Source organism: Miscanthus floridulus, chromosome 8 (assembly GCF_019320115.1).
Source record: "Miscanthus floridulus cultivar M001 chromosome 8, ASM1932011v1, whole genome shotgun sequence".
NCBI classification, from domain to species: domain Eukaryota; kingdom Viridiplantae; phylum Streptophyta; class Magnoliopsida; order Poales; family Poaceae; genus Miscanthus; species Miscanthus floridulus.
In genome coordinates this window covers 66,803,893-66,823,529 of record NC_089587.1, presented here as the reverse complement: position 1 = coordinate 66,823,529, position 19,637 = coordinate 66,803,893, and the positions used below count along the sequence as shown (strand labels likewise).

Sequence of the window (19,637 nt, the reverse complement as noted above, 5' to 3'; positions counted from 1 at the left end):
TGCTTTCATAGATTGCCGGTTGGTTTCATTTTTATATATAAACCAGTGAACTACCTTGGCATATCTTCCAATTGTGCCACCTGACAGTTTTGACTTTTCTAAATTATATGACATTTTAGCTTTTCTAGATACGTTATTTTTGCTAACTAGATATGCACTATGTCTAGACACATAATAAATAAAAGCAATATATTTAGAAAAGTCAAAATGTCTTATAATTTGGAATGGACGGAGTATTTCACTTTTTTCTTACTATCTATAATTGCCAATGTCAATCCCTGCAGCAAGGCCACCCTGCTACAATTTATAATTTGGAGTGGATGGAGTATTTCACTTTTTTCATACACTCCATCCTTAATCGATATATGGGCATGCACGTGGGCTAACAAAAATAATTTGCACCGCATGCAAACACATTACCATCTTTCAATCATCATGATTATTCGATTGTGCTACCAGGAATAAAAAAATGGCTAAATACAGTGGGTAATTGTTTCAGGGAAATAGCTCTAAAACACAAACGCTGAATCGGTGAATGGCAATCTGTTGCTGTACAACCCTCCACAGAAACCCCACCGGTCTACTGTGCAGCACCCACAAGCAGCTTCTCATCTCCAATGATCCACCTCGTCAGCTGGCTCGGATCCTCTGCGAGTGCTCCGCATGAAGGGATAATGCTCAGGTCTGACCCTATGATCTGGTAGTCATCCAGCGCGGCTTGCATTTCGGCCTCTACCCGTGCATCATTCGAAACATCGAGATCCACACTAAGGGCCTCCGCATAATGCCGCTCTTTCTCAGGGTCATGCTCAAAAGGATCCATGACAGCTCCCTACAGTATCACAAACATAAATATATGCAAACTCGTACTTTCAGAAGCAAGCTGATGAGATTGATTGTTTGTTTTTTTCCAAACCATTGAGACACTCACCTGGCAGAGTTCAGAATAGTGCTTGTAAGCCCCGCTGTTTTCATCTCGGTCATATATAAGTGTTCCACCGTACCAGCCATTCTCTACATCCGCTGTTGTGAATGCAAGATACCTGCATATTGCAAAGGCAACAAAAATTTCCAAAATTATCTACAATAGAATGTGAAAATGATGGGTATCAATCACACGCTCTCACAAAGGAGTCATTTGTAAAGAGCTACAGCAATTTTATGGAGTCACCTTCTGAAAATGTCCTCCTCACATGATTCAGCTGAGGAGGATAGCCAATTCAGTTCCCCACAAAGTGAGACATTTGACTCATCTTTGTTCCCCTCGTTCACGTTTTCAGCCAGGGCAACTCTTGCAGTTGGCATTGTCTCTGTATGTTTTCTTTGACCAAACAACCAGTTTGGGCTTTTAAGCTGTATCTCACTGAATCATGAATGCATGCTGTAAGGACATCACAAAAAAATAAATTCAAGCAAGAACCATATGTTACAAGGGGGGGAAACTGCATACGCTGCATCTGGCGCCATTCCAGAAGTTCCAACACCTCCACTTAGCTTTAGATCAGCATCACAATGAAGTCTTACATTCCTTATTGAACTACATGTTCTTTCTATAAGTTTGTCAAATGAAGTAAGTTTCATCCTTGAGAAATCCTCTTTACATGCTGGAACAGGGCTCAATGTGGTTCCAGGGTTCAATGCAGCTCCAAATCCCACAAACACATTATTTCCAGGTGCAGAACTGTGAGTTATCATCTTGTCAAGGGACTGAAATCATTGTATCATAGCAGTGAACCAAATAACCACTAAACTTGCCTCAAGTGATAGCTATCAGACATAAGATCATCCCCAGCTGTTGTCACATGAAGATAGTAATCGGTATCCAGCTCCCAAAGAGCTGGTTTTCCTTCTTGTGGTTGAAAATACCCAAGAAATCTGATAGTACCATGGCAGTAAACAACTCAAGAGCTGGTTCACTACCTTATATGTTTAATACATCTATGATGATAAAGCAACACGATAGACTTACAGATTTATAGCATCCTGCTTCTCACCATCAGTGTAGGCATTACTGTAATACCGTTTAATTGATTTCAGGAACTCCCGAGACTGAGTAGTAGCCTTCCACTTCCCTTGCCTCTCAGGGAAAACCTGAAATTGTGTTCATTGGACAGTACTGAATGTCTGAAACCAGGGAAGGGCCAAAGAGGCAATAGCAGATAGCTCTGCTAACCACCTTTATCTAAAGTTCTTGTAGAATATGATGTTGGGGCAATAAGCCACACTCTCAATGGGAGAGGGGCGCCTATATTATAGGGCAGCTGCTGCTGCTATACATGGCAGTTTACAAATACAAGGACAGGAGTAAATCTCTGATCCTAATTGACTGGACTGCCTAAATAAGCAATATACAATCTCCTATTGCCTAATATATGCAATATACAATCTCCTATTGCCTAATACCCGCCCGCAGCCGAAGCGGGAGGCTTGCGGACGCACAGGCTGGTTCTGAACTCTTGAAACAGCGGCGTTGGGAGCCCTTTTGTCATAATGTCAGCGAACTGATGAGATGAAGGAACATGAAGGACTCGAATCTCGCCAAGAGCCACCTTCTCGCGCACAAAGTGAATGTCAATTTCAATATGCTTCGTGCGCTTGTGGTGGACTGAATTGGCCGTCATGTAGATGGCGCTGACATTGTCGCAGAAAACCACCGTGGCCTGGGGCAGCGGAAGATGGAGCTCCTGAAGGAGTTGCCGCAGCCAACAGCACTCGGCCACAACATGAGCCACAGCACGGTATTCGGCCTCAGCACTAGAGCGGGAGACCGTGGTCTGGCGTTTGGAGGACCAGGAGACCAGGTTGTCGCCGAGATAGACGCAGAAACCAGAAGTGGACCGCCTGGAGTCAGGGCAACCAGCCCAGTCAGCATCAGAGTATGCGGTCAGTGTCTGGACGGAGCCGGCGCCAATGTGAAGACCGGAGGAAAGCGTGCCCTTCACATAGCGCAGAATGCGCTTGATGAGCGCACGGTGGGGCTCCCTTGGGGCGTGCATGAAGAGACACACCTGTTGAACTGCATAAGCCAGATCAGGACGCGTCAGAGTCAGGTACTGAAGAGCCCCTGCTAAGCTCCTGAACTCTGAGCTGTCCTTGTCTGACAGTTTGTCGCCGTCATGGGCGGAGAGCTTGGCCTGAGTATCAACAGGGGTTGACGTAGGATGACACTCAGCCATGCCCGCCCGCTGGAGGAGATCGACGGCGTACTGTCGCTGTGACAGGAACAGGCCGTCGGGGGTGCGGGTAACGGCGACGCCGAGGAAGTGGTGAAGAGCACCCAAGTCGGTCATGGCGAACTCAGACTGGAGTCGTGCCATGAGTCGCTGCAGAAGAGCGGGAGTTGAGGCGGTGAGGATGATGTCGTCGACGTAGAGCAGCAAGTAGGCGAGACTCGTCCCCTCAGTGAGAACAAAGAGGGACGTGTCGGAGGCGGAGGTGACGAAGCCGAGCTGTTGAAGGAAGGCCGCGAACCGCTGGTACCAAGCGCGCGGGGCCTGCTTCAATCCGTACAGGGACTTCTGCAGGAGGCAGACGTGATCTGCAGCGGCGGGGTCGACGAAACCTGGTGGCTGCTGGCAGTAGACCGTCTCGTCGAGGTGGCCGTGAAGAAAGGCATTCTTCACATCCAGCTGGTGGATCGGCCAGGCGCGGGAGACGGCAATGCTGAGAACGGTCCGAATGGTAGCCTGTTTGACCACCGGACTGAATGTCTCGTCGTAGTCAATACCTTCTCGTTGGGAAAACCCGCGGACCACCCAGCGGGCCTTGTGACGAGCGAGGGACCCATCGGCATGGAATTTGTGCCGGAAAATCCACTTGCCCGTCACAACGTTCGCGCCAGGAGGGCGCGGAACAAGACGCCAGGTGTCGTTGTCGACGAGTGCCTGGTACTCAGCCATCATCGCAGCCCGCCAGTTGGCATCGGCGAGGGCGCTGCGGTAGTTCGCCGGTAAAGGCGATGGTGAGGGCGAGAAGGTGGCAGCGAGCCCCTCGTAGCTCACACGCGGGATGGCGCCGGTCCTGGTGCGCGTGAGTGGCGGAGATGGGGTTGCAGCCTGAGGCGCCGGTGCTGTAGGGACAACCGATGGCGCTGGCACCGGCTGGGGTCGTCGACTGTAGGTCCGTGGGAACGGAGCCACAGGAAGGCCAGGCGGGGGCACGTGACCACACCCGCCCGGTGGTGGAGAAGCCGAACTGGGGCTAGGGGGCACAGGGCCGCGCCCCCCAGGCAGGAGAAGAGCCGGGTCATCATCAGGAGGCGGCTGCACAACGTCCAGGGTGGACGGAGCAACCGTGGTCGTTGAGGAGGGACCTCCACCTGCAGGAACAGTAGAGCAAGGCACCGAAACCGAATCGTTGTCTAGAAGGAAATCCAGGGAGCGAGGGAATGGGAGGACGCTGGCAGTGGAAAAAGGAAAAACAGTCTCATCGAACACAACATGACGAGAAATAATGATGCGTTGAGTTTCCAGGTTAAGACACCGATAACCCTTATGAGAGGATGGATACCCAAGGAAAATGCATGCCGCGGAGCGAGGTGCGAGCTTATGTGGGGAGGTAGCCTGTAGGTTTGGGTAGCATAGGCACCCAAAAACGCGAAGGTGGCTGTAGGTGGGTGGCTGTCCATGGAGGCGAGTGAAGGGAACCTCATGGGATATGGAGGAGGAAGGGCGCCTGTTGAGTAAGTAGCAGGCGGCAGCGAGAGCCTCAGCCCAGTATGCAGGCGGCATGGAGGCGTGGAGCAGCATGGTGCGAATTGAGTTGTTGAGGGTGCGGATGGTGCGTTCCGCCTTGCCATTTTGAGGGGAAGTGTATGGGCAGGAGAGACGGAGAAGTGTTCCCCGAGCAGCGAAGAAGGTGGTGGTGGCTGTATTGACGAATTCGGTGCCATTGTCGGTTTGGAAGCATTTTACAGGGAGGTTAAATTGGGTTTGTGCAAGAGCTGTGAGCTCAACTAAGTGTTGATGGACCTCGGATTTGCGTCGGAGAGGAAAAACCCAACAATAGTGACTGTAATCATCCAGGCAAACTAAATAGTATGAAAAACCAGATATACTAGGTATTGGAGAGGTCCAAACATCACAATGAAGTAGTTCAAACGGGGCATGGGAACAAGACTGAGAGGCACTGAAGGGTAGACGCGTATGCTTGCCTAGTTGACATGAATGACAGAGGGAGCGATCTACTTTATTATAGGAAACAGCATGTATTTTATTTAACTGTTGTAATGCAGCAGGGGCTGGATGGCCGAGACGCTGGTGCCACAGAGTCGACGAAACAGCCAGGAGAGCATGTGAGGAGGCGCCAGCGGTCGGAGGGATAGCAGGTATGGTGTAGAGATCACCGGTACTATTGCAGCGATGAATCACGCGTCCCGTCTGGGTATCCTTAACAGAAAAACCAAGAGCGTCAAATTCAAGAGAGCAGCGATTTTCACGGGTGAATTGACGAACGGATAAAAGATTACGGACGAGGGAAGGGGCGACGAGAATGTTATTGAGGGAGAAGTTTGCTGTGGCGGTGGGTAGGATGGAGTGACCTCTAGACGTGACCGGAATACTAGTGCCATTGCCTACTGTTATAGAGGAGGTGGAGGGGGGTAGGCGCTGGAGGAGCATACCATCGGAGGACGTCATGTGGGATGAAGCGCCGGAGTCAACGACCCATGAGGGGCTGCCCTGGACAGCCAAGTGCTGCAGGGCAGTAATGAGGTCGGCCGAGTCCCATGTCGGTCCGCCAGTGTTGTTGGAGGAAGCCTGGACGGGGGCGAACGCCGTGTGCGCCTGAGGAGAGGCACCGAGCACCCCCTGATGGCGTGGGGGCTGCCATGTGTGGCTGCCAGGGGCGCCGGAACCGCCCTGGTCGCGTTCCCAGGGAGGTATGACGCGGTCGCCGGGGTTGACACGTGCACCAGTCCAAGGATCAAAGCCCCAGGGCTGACGCTTGCTGTCACGCCGAGGGTTGTCGCGGCGGCCGCCGTTGCCGTGCTGGTGTTGGCGCGGCTGCTGATGCTGGCGCGGTTGCTGCCGCTGGCGCGACTGCTGCTGTGGGATTCCGGCCGGGGGGGCGCCACTAGGGGCGCCGGTGAAGGCAGCGAGAAGGGCCGAAGCGGCGCGGACCTTGTCCTCGTTCTTGAGACGCAGCTCCTTGAGGAGGAGTTGGTTCCTGGCAACAGCAAAGGTGAGAGGTTCCTGGGCGGCGATGTTGTCGGCGACGGATTGGTACTTCTCGTTGAGGCCGCGGAGCAGGTTGAGGACGAGGTTGGGCTCGGTGATGGTCTGCCCGACGTCGCGAAGATTGTCGGCAGCCTCCTTCATGCGCACGCAGTACTCGTCGATGGAGGAGTCGCCCTGGGTCAACGAGTGGAACTCGTGACTTAGGAAGACGGCGCGGGGCGCCTTGTTAGCCTGGTATAAGGCGGCGATGGCTGTCCAGAGCTGGCCGGCGGTCTGCTGGGCGCCGGTCATAGCGAGGTTGAGGACGGAGTCGGAGACGGTGCCGAAGATCCAACTGCGGATGCAGAAATCAGCCTGCACCCATGCATCATCAGTGGGCGTAGGGGAGACGACGTCAAGGTGCGAGAGCAGCCCGAATTTGCCACACATGGCGTTGAAAGCTGTGGACCACTTGGTGTAGTTGGAGGGTCGCAGCTCGAGGGTCATGGGGATGTGGGTCTTGACGTTTACCAGAGCATATGGGCAAACGGTTGGGTTGATGGCTTCAGCCATGGCTGGAGAGGTGGCGGAGGTGGTGGAGGATTCTGTGGTCATGACGGCGCGGCTGTTTGGCGGCGCGGCAAGGTTTGGGCGGCACTCAGGGAGAGAGCGGCGCAGGCTTGAGGGAGGAGAGGGAGGGCCAAGATCAGATGGCTCTGATTACCATGTAGAATATGATGTTGGGGCAATAAGCCACACTCTCAATGGGAGAGGGGCGCCTATATTATAGGGCAGCTGCTGCTGCTATACATGGCAGTTTACAAATACAAGGACAGGAGTAAATCTCTGATCCTAATTGACTGGACTGCCTAAATAAGCAATATACAATCTCCTATTGCCTAATATATGCAATATACAATCTCCTATTGCCTAATAGTTCTAAACCCCCAAAAAAGAAAAGAACAAGGACTTCTGGAATCTGGATCCTATGGGCATTACAAATACAACAACAACAACAACAACAACAACATAGCCTTTCAGTCCCAAGCAAGTTGGGCTTGTTGGAGGTAACAGAGAAATAATCAGCCAGGGCAACTCTCCCAGGCGACTGCATTGCAATATATAGAGGATAAGTACTGCATTGATTACATACAGCTCACTAGAGCTTTAACTAGACAGAATAGCTGCCTGGGTACCCACACAACTCTTGGGCTACCCAAGGACTTAATGACATAGATTAACTAAAAACTTAAATACACTAAATGTGCCTGGGAAGCAGGGCTTACAGCTACAGTTCTCCCCCTAAGACCTGCTTCAACCCTTCTTGATCTGCTTGATGCCAATTCTGCTTCTCATATCTTCAAGCTTGGCCTTGCCCAAAGCCTTAGTGAGAATGTCTGCCAATTGATCAGCTGTAGGGATGTACTCAGTCCTGATGCTGCCTTCTTCAATACAATCCCTGATAAAATGTTGCTTAACTCTGATATGTTTGCTCCTGTCATGGAAGACAGGGTTCTTAGCAAGTGCAATTGCAGACTTGTTGTCAACCCTCAGTTCCACAGTCTCCACCTTTCTTCCCAACAAATCAGCCAACAATCTTGACAGCCACAGGGCTTGTGTTGCTGCTGAAGTCATAGCCACATATTCAGCCTCACAACTAGACAAAGCCACCACCCTCTACTTGATAGATTGCCAGCTGACCAAGCTGTTGCCAAAGAAGAACAGACAACCTGTTGTGCTTTTGCTGGAGTCAATATCACCGGCTAGGTCTGAATCACAGTAGCCCACAAACCTAGCAGAATTTGGGGCTCTTTTGAACTGCAGACCATAGTCCAATGTTCCAGCCAAGTACCTCAGCACCCTCTTGACTGCTTGCTGGTGCTCAGTGGTCGGTTTCTCCAAGAATCTGCTCACATAGCCCACTGAGAAAGCCAAATCAGGCCTGATATGAACCAGGTATCTCAAGCTTCCAACCAGCCTCCTATACTGAGTTGGATCCACCTCCTTGGCAGTGCTATGCTTGCTGAGCTTCAGGCGCTCTTCCATTGGTGTAGCTGCTGGATTGCAATCAGACATGCCTCCCAGTTCTAGGATTTTCTTGGCATAGTGAGTCTGCCTCATGGTGGTCCCATTCTTGCCTTGCTGCACTTCAATGCCAAGGTAGAAACTGAGCAAACCCAAGTCACTCATCTCAAAGGTGGATTTCATCCTTTCCTTGAAAGCCTTTACTTCATCTTTGACTGCTCCAGTGATGATCAGATCATCAACATAGACCCCAACCAGCAACACTGAGCCCTCTGAACCTTTCCTGTAAATTGCTGCTTCATGTTTGCTCTGTTTGAACCCCATTTCCTTCAGAGTAGAGTCCAACTTAGCGTTCCACGCCCTGGGTGCCTGCTTCAGCCCATACAAAGCTTTGTGCAGGCGATATACCTTGCTTTCTTCCCCAGGAATAGCAAACCCAGGTGGCTGCTGGACATATACTTCTTCCTTGAGCTCTCCATTTAGAAAAGCTGACTTGACATCCATATGATGAACAGTCCATCCTTCCTGGGCAGCTAGAGCAAGCAGCAGTCTCACTGATTCTATGCGCGCAACAGGAGCGAACACATCCTCATAATCAACACCCTCTTGCTGCACAAACCCACGAGCAACAAGCCGAGCCTTGTGCTTGATCACATCTCCTTTCTCATCTTTCTTCAGCTTGTAGACCCATTTTAGAGAAATTGGCCGATGGCCAGCTCGGGGAGACACAAGCTCCCAGGTGCCATTGCGCTCAACAGCGCGCAGCTCCTCTTTCATTGCTGCCTGCCATGCAGGATCATCTTTTGCCTCTGCATAAGAAATGGGTTCCCCAGAGTGGGTGAGGTGGAGCTCTGCGAACAAGCGCTGCGCCGGCGGCGGAACTTCCTGTTCCCCGCCCAATATGCCATCTATGGTACGATAGCGCAGCTGCTCGTCGTTGTGATAAGTGTCCAGCCGTTCCTCATCATCTTCCAAGGGAGTCACGTGCTCCACTTGTGGGCTGGCTGGAGCTGGTGGTGGTGAAGGCGTTCTGGATGTCTCAGACACCTCTTCTCCTGCATCAAGCACCGATTCTGCTGCTGGGAAAGCTTCAGGTGAGGCAGAATGGGGCTGAGGAGATGAGTGTGACTGCACTGAACCTCCAGCTCCAGGGACTTCTTCCTCCCAAGGAAATTCCACCACAAAATCACTACCAGCTGCCCCAGACGTACCTGCTGCTGGTGATGTCCAATCCCAACCTCTTCCTTCATCAAAAACCACATCTCGGCTGACACGTACACGCTGAGATGCTGGATCAAAAACTCGATAGGCTTTGGCTCCTTCAGCATAGCCAATAAATACTCCAGCTTCACCACGATCATCAAGTTTCCTGAGCTGAGACAAACGGCGAGTATATGCCACACAACCAAACACCTTCAGATGGCCAACAGTGGGTGCTCGGCCATGCCATGCTTCATAGGGAGTGACATCACCTAGAGCCTTGGTTGGTGACCGATTCAGAATATGCACAGCAGTCATCACTGCCTCCCCCCAAAACTTGGCTGGCATCTGGCGCTGCTTGAGTAAGGCACGTGCCATGGCCACCACGGTTTGATTTCTACGCTCCACCACGCCATTCTGCTGTGGTGAATGAGGAGCACTGTAATGCCTTTTGACTCCTTCATTGGCCCAATAAGCAGCAAATTCTGCAACAGTAAACTCTCCTCCATTATCTGTGCGCAGAACTTTCAGTTTACGCCCACTCTCCACCTCTGCAGCAGCCTTCACCTTCTTGATAGCATCTGCTGCAGCATCCTTAGATGACAGTAGCACTGCCCACATGAATCGTGTGGCATCATCTACAAGCAGCAGAATATAGCGATTACCTGCCGAAGTTGCTGGTGTAACTGGCCCACAGAGATCACCATGCACCAATTCAAGGTGATCCTGAGCACGATATGTTGCTGCAGCAGGAAATGATCGCCTCCTCTGTTTGGTGGTGACACAAGTGTCACACACTTGCTCAACATGATCGATCTTTGGCATCCCTCTTGCCATTTCCTCCTTGCCAAGCCTCCGCAGGGCCTCAAAATTCAGATGCCCAAAACGCTCATGCCATTGCCACGCCTCCTCATCCCTGCGCGCAGCAAGACACACTGGCTGTGCTGTCTTCATATGCAGTACATACAGCCGGTTCGCGCCACGCCTCACCTTGGCCAGTAGGCGACCGCTGCTGCGTTCCCAAATCCGCAGTACTCCATCATCAATCACCACCTTTGAGCCATTCTCATCAAGTTGACCGAGGCTCATGATCGAGTTCTTCAACGCCGGAATGAAATAAACTCCATGAAGAACACGATGCTCACCAGTCTTTGCTTCAAAAACAATTGAGCCAACGCCCTTGATTTCCACCTTGGATGCGTCCCCGAACCGAACCGTGCCTCGAACGTCCGTGTTCAGGTCTGAAAACAGGTCACGCCGCCCAGTCATGTGGTGTGTTGCGCCTGAATCAAGGTACCAGCCGCCAGCCATCTCTTCATCATCTGCTCCCAGATAAGCACGCGCACGTGGCTCAAAGAACTCAACGCGCTGCGCTGTATAGTTGAGCTCCGGCGTGCTCTGTTCCATCTCAATGAAGCCGTGAGACAGAAACAGAGCTGCATCTTCCTCACACTCAGCAAACTGGGCACGCCCTTCATGTCCTCCTTGCTGCCCAGCTTGGTTACCGCCGCCACGGCCTCCTCCACGGTTTCCGCCGCCGCGTCCACCACGATTTCCTCCCCCGCCGCCGCGCTCTGTTCCATCACGGCGCGGCTGGGGACATTCACGCGCCCAATGCCCTTCCTGATGGCAGTTGAGGCACGTGTTGGGGCCAACACGGCCGGCGCCATTGCCTTCTCCACGTCCGCCGCCACGGCCAGCACCTCTGCCCCGTCCGCGTCCACCTCCGCGGCTGCGTCCTCCGCCACCGCCGCGCTGGTTCTTGAAACCAGAACCGCCAGCTTCTTCTGCGCCTTTCTTCTCCTTCCTCAAACGCGCACGCCACTGCTCCTCAGTGTACAGCAGCTTGCCGTTGATGAACACCGGCTCTGTCACAGCTTGCGCTTCATGGTCATCCACCGCCTTGAGCCTTCCTGTCACCTCTTCAAGCGTGAGCGCCTCGAAGTCGAGGAACTGCTCAATGGCGACGACGATCTGCGCGTACTTGGTCGGCACCGTGCGCAGAAACTTTTCCACGACACGCGCCTCATCGATGTCCCTGTCTCCATGAAGCACCAGCTGCTGGTGCAGAGTTGACAGCCGCAGGGCAAAATCCTCCACCGGCTCGCCAGGCTTGACGTCAATGTTCTCCCACTCCCGACGCAGTCGCTGCAACGTCGCTCGGCGGACCCTGTCCACACCGATACGAGTCGCAGCGATGGCATCCCATGCCTCTTTTGCCGTCGCCTTGTCGAGGAGCGGGAGCCCCAACTCCTTGGGCACAGCAGCGACGATCACCTCCAGAGCTCGCCTGTCGTCGCGAAACTGCACTGGGCCTCCTTCGACAGCTTCCCAGAGGTCGCGCGCCTGCATCCTGAGCTTCATCGTCTGGCTCCACTCATAATAATTGGTCTTGTCCAGCATTGGCCATGATGTGCCGCTGCCGGAATCGCAGTAGACCACCCTGCCTTGCGGCGACTCATAGCGACCGCCGCCACGACGCCTTCGGTCACGCAGTGGTGACTGCGAACGGCGCCTGTCCCGCGGCGGAGTCCGCGGCCGCCGGTTCCTCCGGTCCTCCTCTTCTTCTTCCTCCTCCTCCTCCTCATCTCCCTTCTCTGCTGCTATCTCCGCCCGCAGCTCCTGCGCTGTCCTGGCCGCCGCCTCCGCGGCTGCTGCAGCCTGCTGTGCCACCTTGACAGCCAGCGCCGCCGCCTCCTCTGCTGCCTTCAGGCGCGCAGCCCTGCCAGAGGGGTCGCCCAGCTCGCCCTCAGTGGCTCCCTTGGTCTTCCTAGCCCGGCGCTCAGAGGAGGTTGACGTCATGGAGAAGATGAGAAGGTGAGAAGGTGTCTAACCTAGGCTCTGGTACCAATTGTTGGAGGTAACAGAGAAATAATCAGCCAGGGCAACTCTCCCAGGCGACTGCATTGCAATATATAGAGGATAAGTACTGCATTGATTACATACAGCTCACTAGAGCTTTAACTAGACAGAATAGCTGTCTGGGTACCCGCACAACTCTTGGGCTACCCAAGGACTTAATGACATAGATTAACTAAAAACTTAAATACACTAAATGTGCCTGGGAAGCAGGGCTTACAGCTACAGGGCTATGGGCATTACAAATGACTGGCAATTATTCTTCATTAATATGTGCTAAAGAATATTTACTGACCGTGTTATGTGCCGCAGATCCTCCATACTGATGGGCAAGTGCATCACCCATGCTCTGGTACATTTCCATCAAAGCGGAAGCAATGCTGCTATCAGGGTGGATTTTTGAAACATCTGTCAGTCCCATTGCATGAAGTTGCCTCCCCAAAGCAGCAAGGCCATAAGCATACTGTGCAACATTTGTGCGATCCAGGCAATCAATGCAATTTGTACGAAGAACTCCAGTTTGGTAACAGGGAGTATCACCAAGAAACTCTTGTTTGTTAGCCTCATTTCTCATATCCTGAAAGCCTGTAGAACTAAGTGCTTCAGCATTACTAGAGAGCCTTGAAAGATCTCCAGAACTAGCCCTTATATCAAGGGAGCCATCCCTGCGCAGAAAGAAAACATTGCCAACAGTTAGTATTGGTAGTATCCCTAGTTGCTAGTGTGGTATTGACAGATGATTAGCCATATGAAACTGCTCACTTCTTATATTTGATATCTCAATTCTCGGATAAAAAATCTGCAGGATACAATGGTCCTATTTGTTGTAAGCTATACATTCTTTCTAACAGATTGCATATTTACCTTGCAGTGCTAGTTCGACTAAGCTGAATTGACCTTTTTTTCTGGACTTTTGGCTTTCCGCTGTAGTAAAACCCAGTAAGGTCCAGTGCTTCACCTGCAACTTTTCCTAAAACACCTAGTACATTTGCAGATTTGCTGAAAAAGTAAAGTGTGAAACATCAGCATGTGAACAAGCACTAGCTTGCATAAGTTTGAAGGTAGCCAAGAAGCACTTGAAAACCTTTTAGCAAATTTATGAAAATCCCAGTGGATGAATCTCAACTTCTTCTCCTCTGGGACATTTTGATTAAGATATTCAACAGCTCTACAATATTCACGCCTGAGCATCATTTCACGTGGCCTTTTTTCAACAGTCTACATAGAGAATTGAAAATCTTGATGAGTAACACATGGAAGACAAAATTTAACATGTTGGTTATCAGTACAAACAAGTCAACGAAGAGTAGTAACTAGTAACACAGCTACACTACTAACTAACATGTCCATGCAGAATATAAAAGAGATACAGATTGTTCAGTTCAGTTTTGACTCCCCAATGCATAGAACTGTAATATAGTGTAATTTCTACTGGAGAGGCATGAAGAATCAATAAATATATGAGACACAAAAAGGAATATTGTATTTCTGGACATATAATCAATTCCTATGCAATGCACTAGTTAGGGTTAAAGCCTCAAATACCCAACTAATCAGCAAATGATAATATTTGGGGATCGCAAAATCAAGTTGCGAGTATGTACCTTTATCAAATTAAGTATTATGATAGGATGTCCATATCGCCGGGCGAGATCATCAAAATGTAATTTTGTTGCTTCATATGTGGGATCATATCTCTGTACTGCAGCGAAATTTTAAGGTGAGAAAGAAGTGATAATTTTTTTTGTTGGATGTATATGTTCTCTTTGTCATGTGTGGGTTTTGTGCATATTTGCTAATACCTGAGATGTATATACTCAGGCCTAGATCCTCACAAGGAAAATGAAAACAGGTGCTACTCATAACAAATTTTATTCATTTCAAGGCCTAAAAGAATAGTTAGATTTGAAGTTGATCCTGGCTCGGATATCTCAGTTATCTAAGTTTGTAGTTGACCTGTGTGTTCATGTTGGGTGTCTTTTTTGGAGGTCTTTGTGATCTTTAGTGGGGCGTGGCAAGGTTTAGGTGGTCTCTGTGTGTGGTCTTATTGAAAACTGGTATACCCAGTTTGTATCAAACCTTAATTGGCTTTCTTAAAAGCCGAGTAAATTCCTTTCAAAAAAAAGATCTGAAGTTGAATAGTGCATCAAGCATCTAATAGCCAAACCTCAAGACCATTCTCAGACATGCAAGTCTGTTATTCTACCATAAGGAAATAAAATGTTAAGATTCTATATGAATGCGGGTGTGTTATTCTACCATAAGGATGAAATCTTAAGATTTTATACGAATAATCCTGCAATCAAACTATTACCAGCTGGTCTGAGATTATAATCAATGATTCACAAAATCTACTAACCAAAAATATCAGGCTTAGGACTAAGTCGAGAAGCCTCTTGTGACCAAAAGAGAGGGATTGATCCTCGCATCTGTACTACAGCACTCATTCTTCCCTTCCAGGAACCAGCCTCTTCTTCAAAGACTATCTGCTCTGTTTCAACATCATTAGCAACTTTTCCATGGTCATTCACACCTCTTTTCAAATACCTAGAGAAACCGTGTAGCAGCAGTAAATTTTCAATTGAACAAAAATAAGATAACACATAACTTGCAGTCTTGCAGAGCATAGAGAAATGGTGCCAAACGGTAAGTAAATGAAAGATGACAGAAAATTAATGGTGATTTGAAAAGTTTCGCATAAGAATATTCACCCAATAAAGATCTTAGATATATGTGTTCTAATTTTTTGGAACAAGGCGTGCATTTGATAACTCAACAGCGATAAGAGAATAATATGCTCAATTGAAGAGGACATAAGGCTCAATAATGAGTAAATGGCTTAAGCTTACATGAATGAAAATGGAAATCAAGAAGTATGGCATGACTAGAAAGCAAACAAAGCTTACCTTGTCCCAGCAAAGTGTCGGGATCTTCTAGAGCTGAGAACAACATTTATCTCTCTGCCAAAAATTGACAGCTTGACCTGGAAAATAAATAGGAACACTTAATTAGGCATTATGCAATGTTGGAATATAAGTGAATTGCCCACATCTCCCCATCAGCTTAAGCTTTTGGGTTGAACTGGTCAGTGCATGCAACTTAATATGGTATCAGAGCCAGAGGTCTCGAGTTCGAATCCTAGTTAGCGCAATTAAATAAAATAATTGTTGCTCACTCCTATTCCACGTCTGAGGCCTGAGGGAGCCTCCACGTGAGGGGGAGTGTTGGAATATAAGTGAATTGGCCCACATCTCCCCATCAGCTTAAGCTTTTGGGTTGAACTGGTCGGTGCATGCAACTTAATATGCAAGACCCCCCCCCCCCCCCCCCCCCCAAAAAAAAAATGGAGATAATCAACCAAGGCCCTTTCCAAATCTCATGAACAGAAAAGGTAGAGGAGAAAAAAGTAGCAGTTTATAACTAACTTGCTTGAAGTGCCCGTGGACAAGAGCTACTGTCCAGAGAGTATTGTGACACCTTGAACGTATTGGCTCTGTCAGGAAAGTGTTCCAGACAAACAAATTTTCATAAGGCATTTCCTTCAACCCTGCAGAAGTAACATTCTGCTGCAGGCTTTGCATGATGGGATATGTGTAGCTATAGAAGAAATCCTTGGTGAGATCAACACTAGCCAAAAGCTTCTTGTACCTATTGTTACAGAGGTATAAGTTTCTTAATTCAGCAAATGTACAGAAATATGTGCAAACTCAAAAGTGTGAAACAGCGCAGAAAAAAGGCTCCTTCTTATACCTCAGCTCATTCTTAGAGGTCGCGACATCTGTTTGCACTGACGAGTGTGGGATGGTGATCATCTGGCTCTCATCTATACAATATATAGCATGCCCGCAAATGCAACCGATTTGGCGGCGCTTGGTGACTAAAATCAGGTAATATGACTCCAGGAACTTGATGCAACCTACATAGCAAGCCGAAAACAAAAACAAGAATCTTGAGAAACAACCGCAAAAAGATAGGAGCCGGCAGTTGAAGAGAGTAGTCGATAGTGACCAACTTGGGAAAGAAACATAAGGTACATAAACGCCATCTCTCTCTCTCTCTCTATCTATCTCCTTCCCTCCCTACACTATCCTGTTCATAATGAATCCTAGCATCTGAACGCAAAACCCATATCAGTAAAGCACTAAGCAACAATCAAGTGTTGGCAAGAGATGCAAGGGGCATTACTAACACAGGGTACCTGAGCTATCTTCGTTCTAAAGCAGTTGTGCAGTCAAAACGAACCCTGCCATTCTCTAGTAATTTATTCCCTGATGAAATGAACCATTTTCCTGAATTCCCAACAGGACAGCTCTAATGAACATCTGTATATGTTATCCAAAGAGTAGTATTAGTATATATCAAAGCAGGAGAGTTCGGCCGCCTCTCAGGGTGGCCACGTCACCCCGCCCCGAATTCTCCTGACCGTCCGATCATCCGTCGGGTGGCCCAGATTTCTTGTAGCCGCTTCTCTTCGAATCAGCTTCTGTCGGCTCCTCGTCGCTCTAGGTTGAATTTGCTAGCTTCTGCGGCTTCTCGTGCGAATCCGGTGGAGCAAATATATACTCGAGCTCCTGATTCTCCTTCAGGAAACTTCTCATCCCCTCCTCTCTCTCCTTTACGCTCCCCAGTCGCGACGCGACCGAGCCGACGGCGCGGGCAGACCTCGGCGGTGGCCGACCCTCCGTGTGGCGGCGGCCACCCTCCTCCTCCTCCTCATGGCCCTCCACCACGCCGCTTCCTCCTTGCGACGCAAGGCAGCGGGTCGCGCGTCCTACGGTTTGGCCCCTCCGTCGCCGGTCGTCCCCACGGCCGCGCGGGCAGCCGGCGGAGGCCCTGACGCGGCCGAGGGCTCTGGCGGCGGAGTGACCTCCGTGGTGGGCGTGGATGACGACGGGGAGGTCACGTCGGCAACCTCGGCAGTGGATCTGAAGCGGCCGCTGGAGGGGGCCCTCCCGGCGGCGGATCTGAGGCTGGAGCACGGCGTGGAGCTCGCGCCGGCAACGGAGGCGGTGGATTTGCGGCGAGCAGGCGGATCCAGCGCGAGGCCTCCCCATCTCCACTAGATCCAGCTGCATGGGCTCCACCGATGGCCGGTGCGCCGGCTCGACGGTGGCACACGTCCGCGACCTGGCCCCCGCTGCCCCCCGCAGGTGGACGCCGCCGTGGCTGCCACCCTGACGCGGCTTCGTCCCGCAGGTTCGCGTCTCCTCGTGCGCCGCGCTAGCGGGGCGACGGCGCACCCGGCCTACTGCGCAGCACCGCGCGTGGGCCCCCACGGTGGGCACCCCGACGGCGGTGGACGTCCTCGGCCACGGAGCGGCACGACAGGCCCATGCCGGTAGCCGCCGCCGCTGCTTCCCCCACGCTGCCCCTTCCCGCCGCTCCGCGTGTGCTCCACCAAACCCTAGCTACCTGCGCCGCCGCTGCTTCCCCCGCTTTGCCCCTTCCCGCCGCTCCGCGTGTGCTCGACCAAACCCTAGCTGCCTGTGCTTGGCCGCCATGCCACTGGCCGGCGGTGAGTGCGAGCGCGCCGCTGCGAGCAGGCCCGCTGGCCGCCGCCGCCGCCGCTGCACACTGTGGGCGCGGGCCGCGGGAGAGGTGGCCGCGGAAAGATTGCTGCCCGGCCGCTGTACACGTAAAGGTGCGCTCTCTCTCTTGCTTCCCTCCCCTTCCCTTGCCGGCTCCGGTGACGGATGGCCGGATCCATCGGCTGCATGGTTGGATTTCTCCGCTCCCCATTCAATCTATGCAGTGAATCGGGTGCCAAAAAAAAATCCCCTTTATCTCCTTTCCTACCTTGCCGGCTCGCGCGAGGGCGCGCGTGATGAACTAGTCTAGTGTAATCTACAAGAGAAGCTGCGATCTAACTAGTGTTAAGAATCCAATTCTCCGATACAGAGCAACAGAGGTAGGTGAATGAAGAATGGATGCAACTAACTGATCGCTGAGAAAAGGGAAGAAGGACTAGGGACCGACCTGCGATGCCGTAGGCCTTGGTGACGAAGGTGAGTCCACCGGTGCACCGGTTGCCCTCGTCGATCCGCTGGAGAAGGCTCTTGACCTCCTGCAGCGAGTACCAGACGGGGTCCTCGCTGACGTTGAGCTCGGAGGGCTCGGAGCGGTCGATCTTGAGCACCCGGAACCAGCGCTTCTCCCGCGAGCTCCCGATCACGTAGAACCTCTGCGTCCCAGCGAGCAACCCCGCGCGGATGAGCGATTCCAATCGGATGGGGAACGAGGAGGCAGGTGGTTTAGGTGCTCACCGCGCGCGTCTCGTAGAGGCGGAACTTCTCCAGGGTCGCCGCCAGCGACGGGTCGTCCACCTCCGCCGCCGCCCCCGCCGCCATCTCGCGAGATGCCTCCCCGCCCCGCCTCCCTCTCTCGCTGGCTGTGGCTGGGGGCCTCCCGTCCCGCGCGCGCGCCACGGGAGATGGATCGAGCCGAGCCCCCAAGGAAGGAGACGAGAGGAAAGGCGGAGAAGGCGCACGTGCCCGATGTTGTACGTGACCGTGCGCAGGAGAACTGGCCAGAATGGATCCCACTTGAGTGGGCCGAACTGGGCCGCTTTTTCACTCCATTTTGTGATAGTCTGCCCTCGCAATGGAAATCAATCAATTGTTCTGCTCCGCTTTTTTTCAAAAAAAAAAATCAATTGCTCTGCTAAAAAAAAATCAGTCAATTGCAGTTAAAAAATCAATCACTGGTTAAATTTGCACAGTTTTTTCTACAATATGAAAAGGGAGGAACTAGTGAACCGCTTCCAAGCACCAAGCTAAGGCTAGGTGAAAAGTTTCGTGGCGCTGTTCTCAGGATTGACATGTCATATAGAATGAAATGAAACATGGATTAAACATCCACTATCAATGGAAAGTTTCATTCTATAGTTCATACATATTTAATTTCATGACTCATAGAGAGTTGGTAACCGTGCTAAGAAAGTTTCATCCCCGTAAAACTCACTTCTTCACTCTCATCTAAAAAATGTTGACACATCATGAAAAACGCTTATGTGACTAAACGCAAATGAAGTAATATATCTTCTCTTTTGTTTGTTGTCTTCACGAATGTGGCAGTAATATCTTTCTTTTCTTTTGTTGTCTTCTTGAATGTGCCTTTCCTTTTGCTTATTGCCTTCTTGAATGTGGCTTTTCTTTTGTCTTCTTGAATGTGGCGCCCCGGTGGCTGTTTATGGCCTGTTTGGATTGATTAATTTTTCACGGGAATTTTGAAGGAGCACATTCATAAGAAAGGAATTGAGTAGGAGCGTTTGGATTGATCTGGAAATAAATAAAAAGCTGACAACGCAGCTTGTTTCCTGTAATCCAAACGCCTCAAACTGTGTCCATTCCTATATTTTGAAATCCTATAGTTTTTCATCAACCTTCCCATTCCTATGTT

At 50.9% G+C, this 19,637-nt stretch overlaps 1 protein-coding gene across 1 annotated transcript; it reads right to left on the bottom strand.

The window, feature by feature from the left end:
- Window positions 1-392: 392 nt before the first annotated feature.
- Window positions 393-18,973, bottom strand: LOC136476582 (phosphatidylinositol-3-phosphatase SAC1-like). Its single transcript, XM_066474464.1, has 16 exons — window positions 18,503-18,973; window positions 18,216-18,420; window positions 15,990-16,155; window positions 15,665-15,887; window positions 15,146-15,222; window positions 14,599-14,786; window positions 13,844-13,941; window positions 13,324-13,457; window positions 13,104-13,238; window positions 12,535-12,904; window positions 1,970-2,091; window positions 1,756-1,875; window positions 1,451-1,681; window positions 1,172-1,363; window positions 932-1,043; window positions 393-832 (listed from the first exon to the last, which is right to left on the bottom strand). The coding sequence occupies exons 1-16, from the start codon at window positions 18,584-18,586 to the stop codon at window positions 581-583; spliced, it is 2,709 nt and encodes a 902-aa protein (XP_066330561.1). The 5' UTR covers window positions 18,587-18,973; the 3' UTR covers window positions 393-580.
- Between the last annotated feature and the right edge of the window lie 664 nt (window positions 18,974-19,637).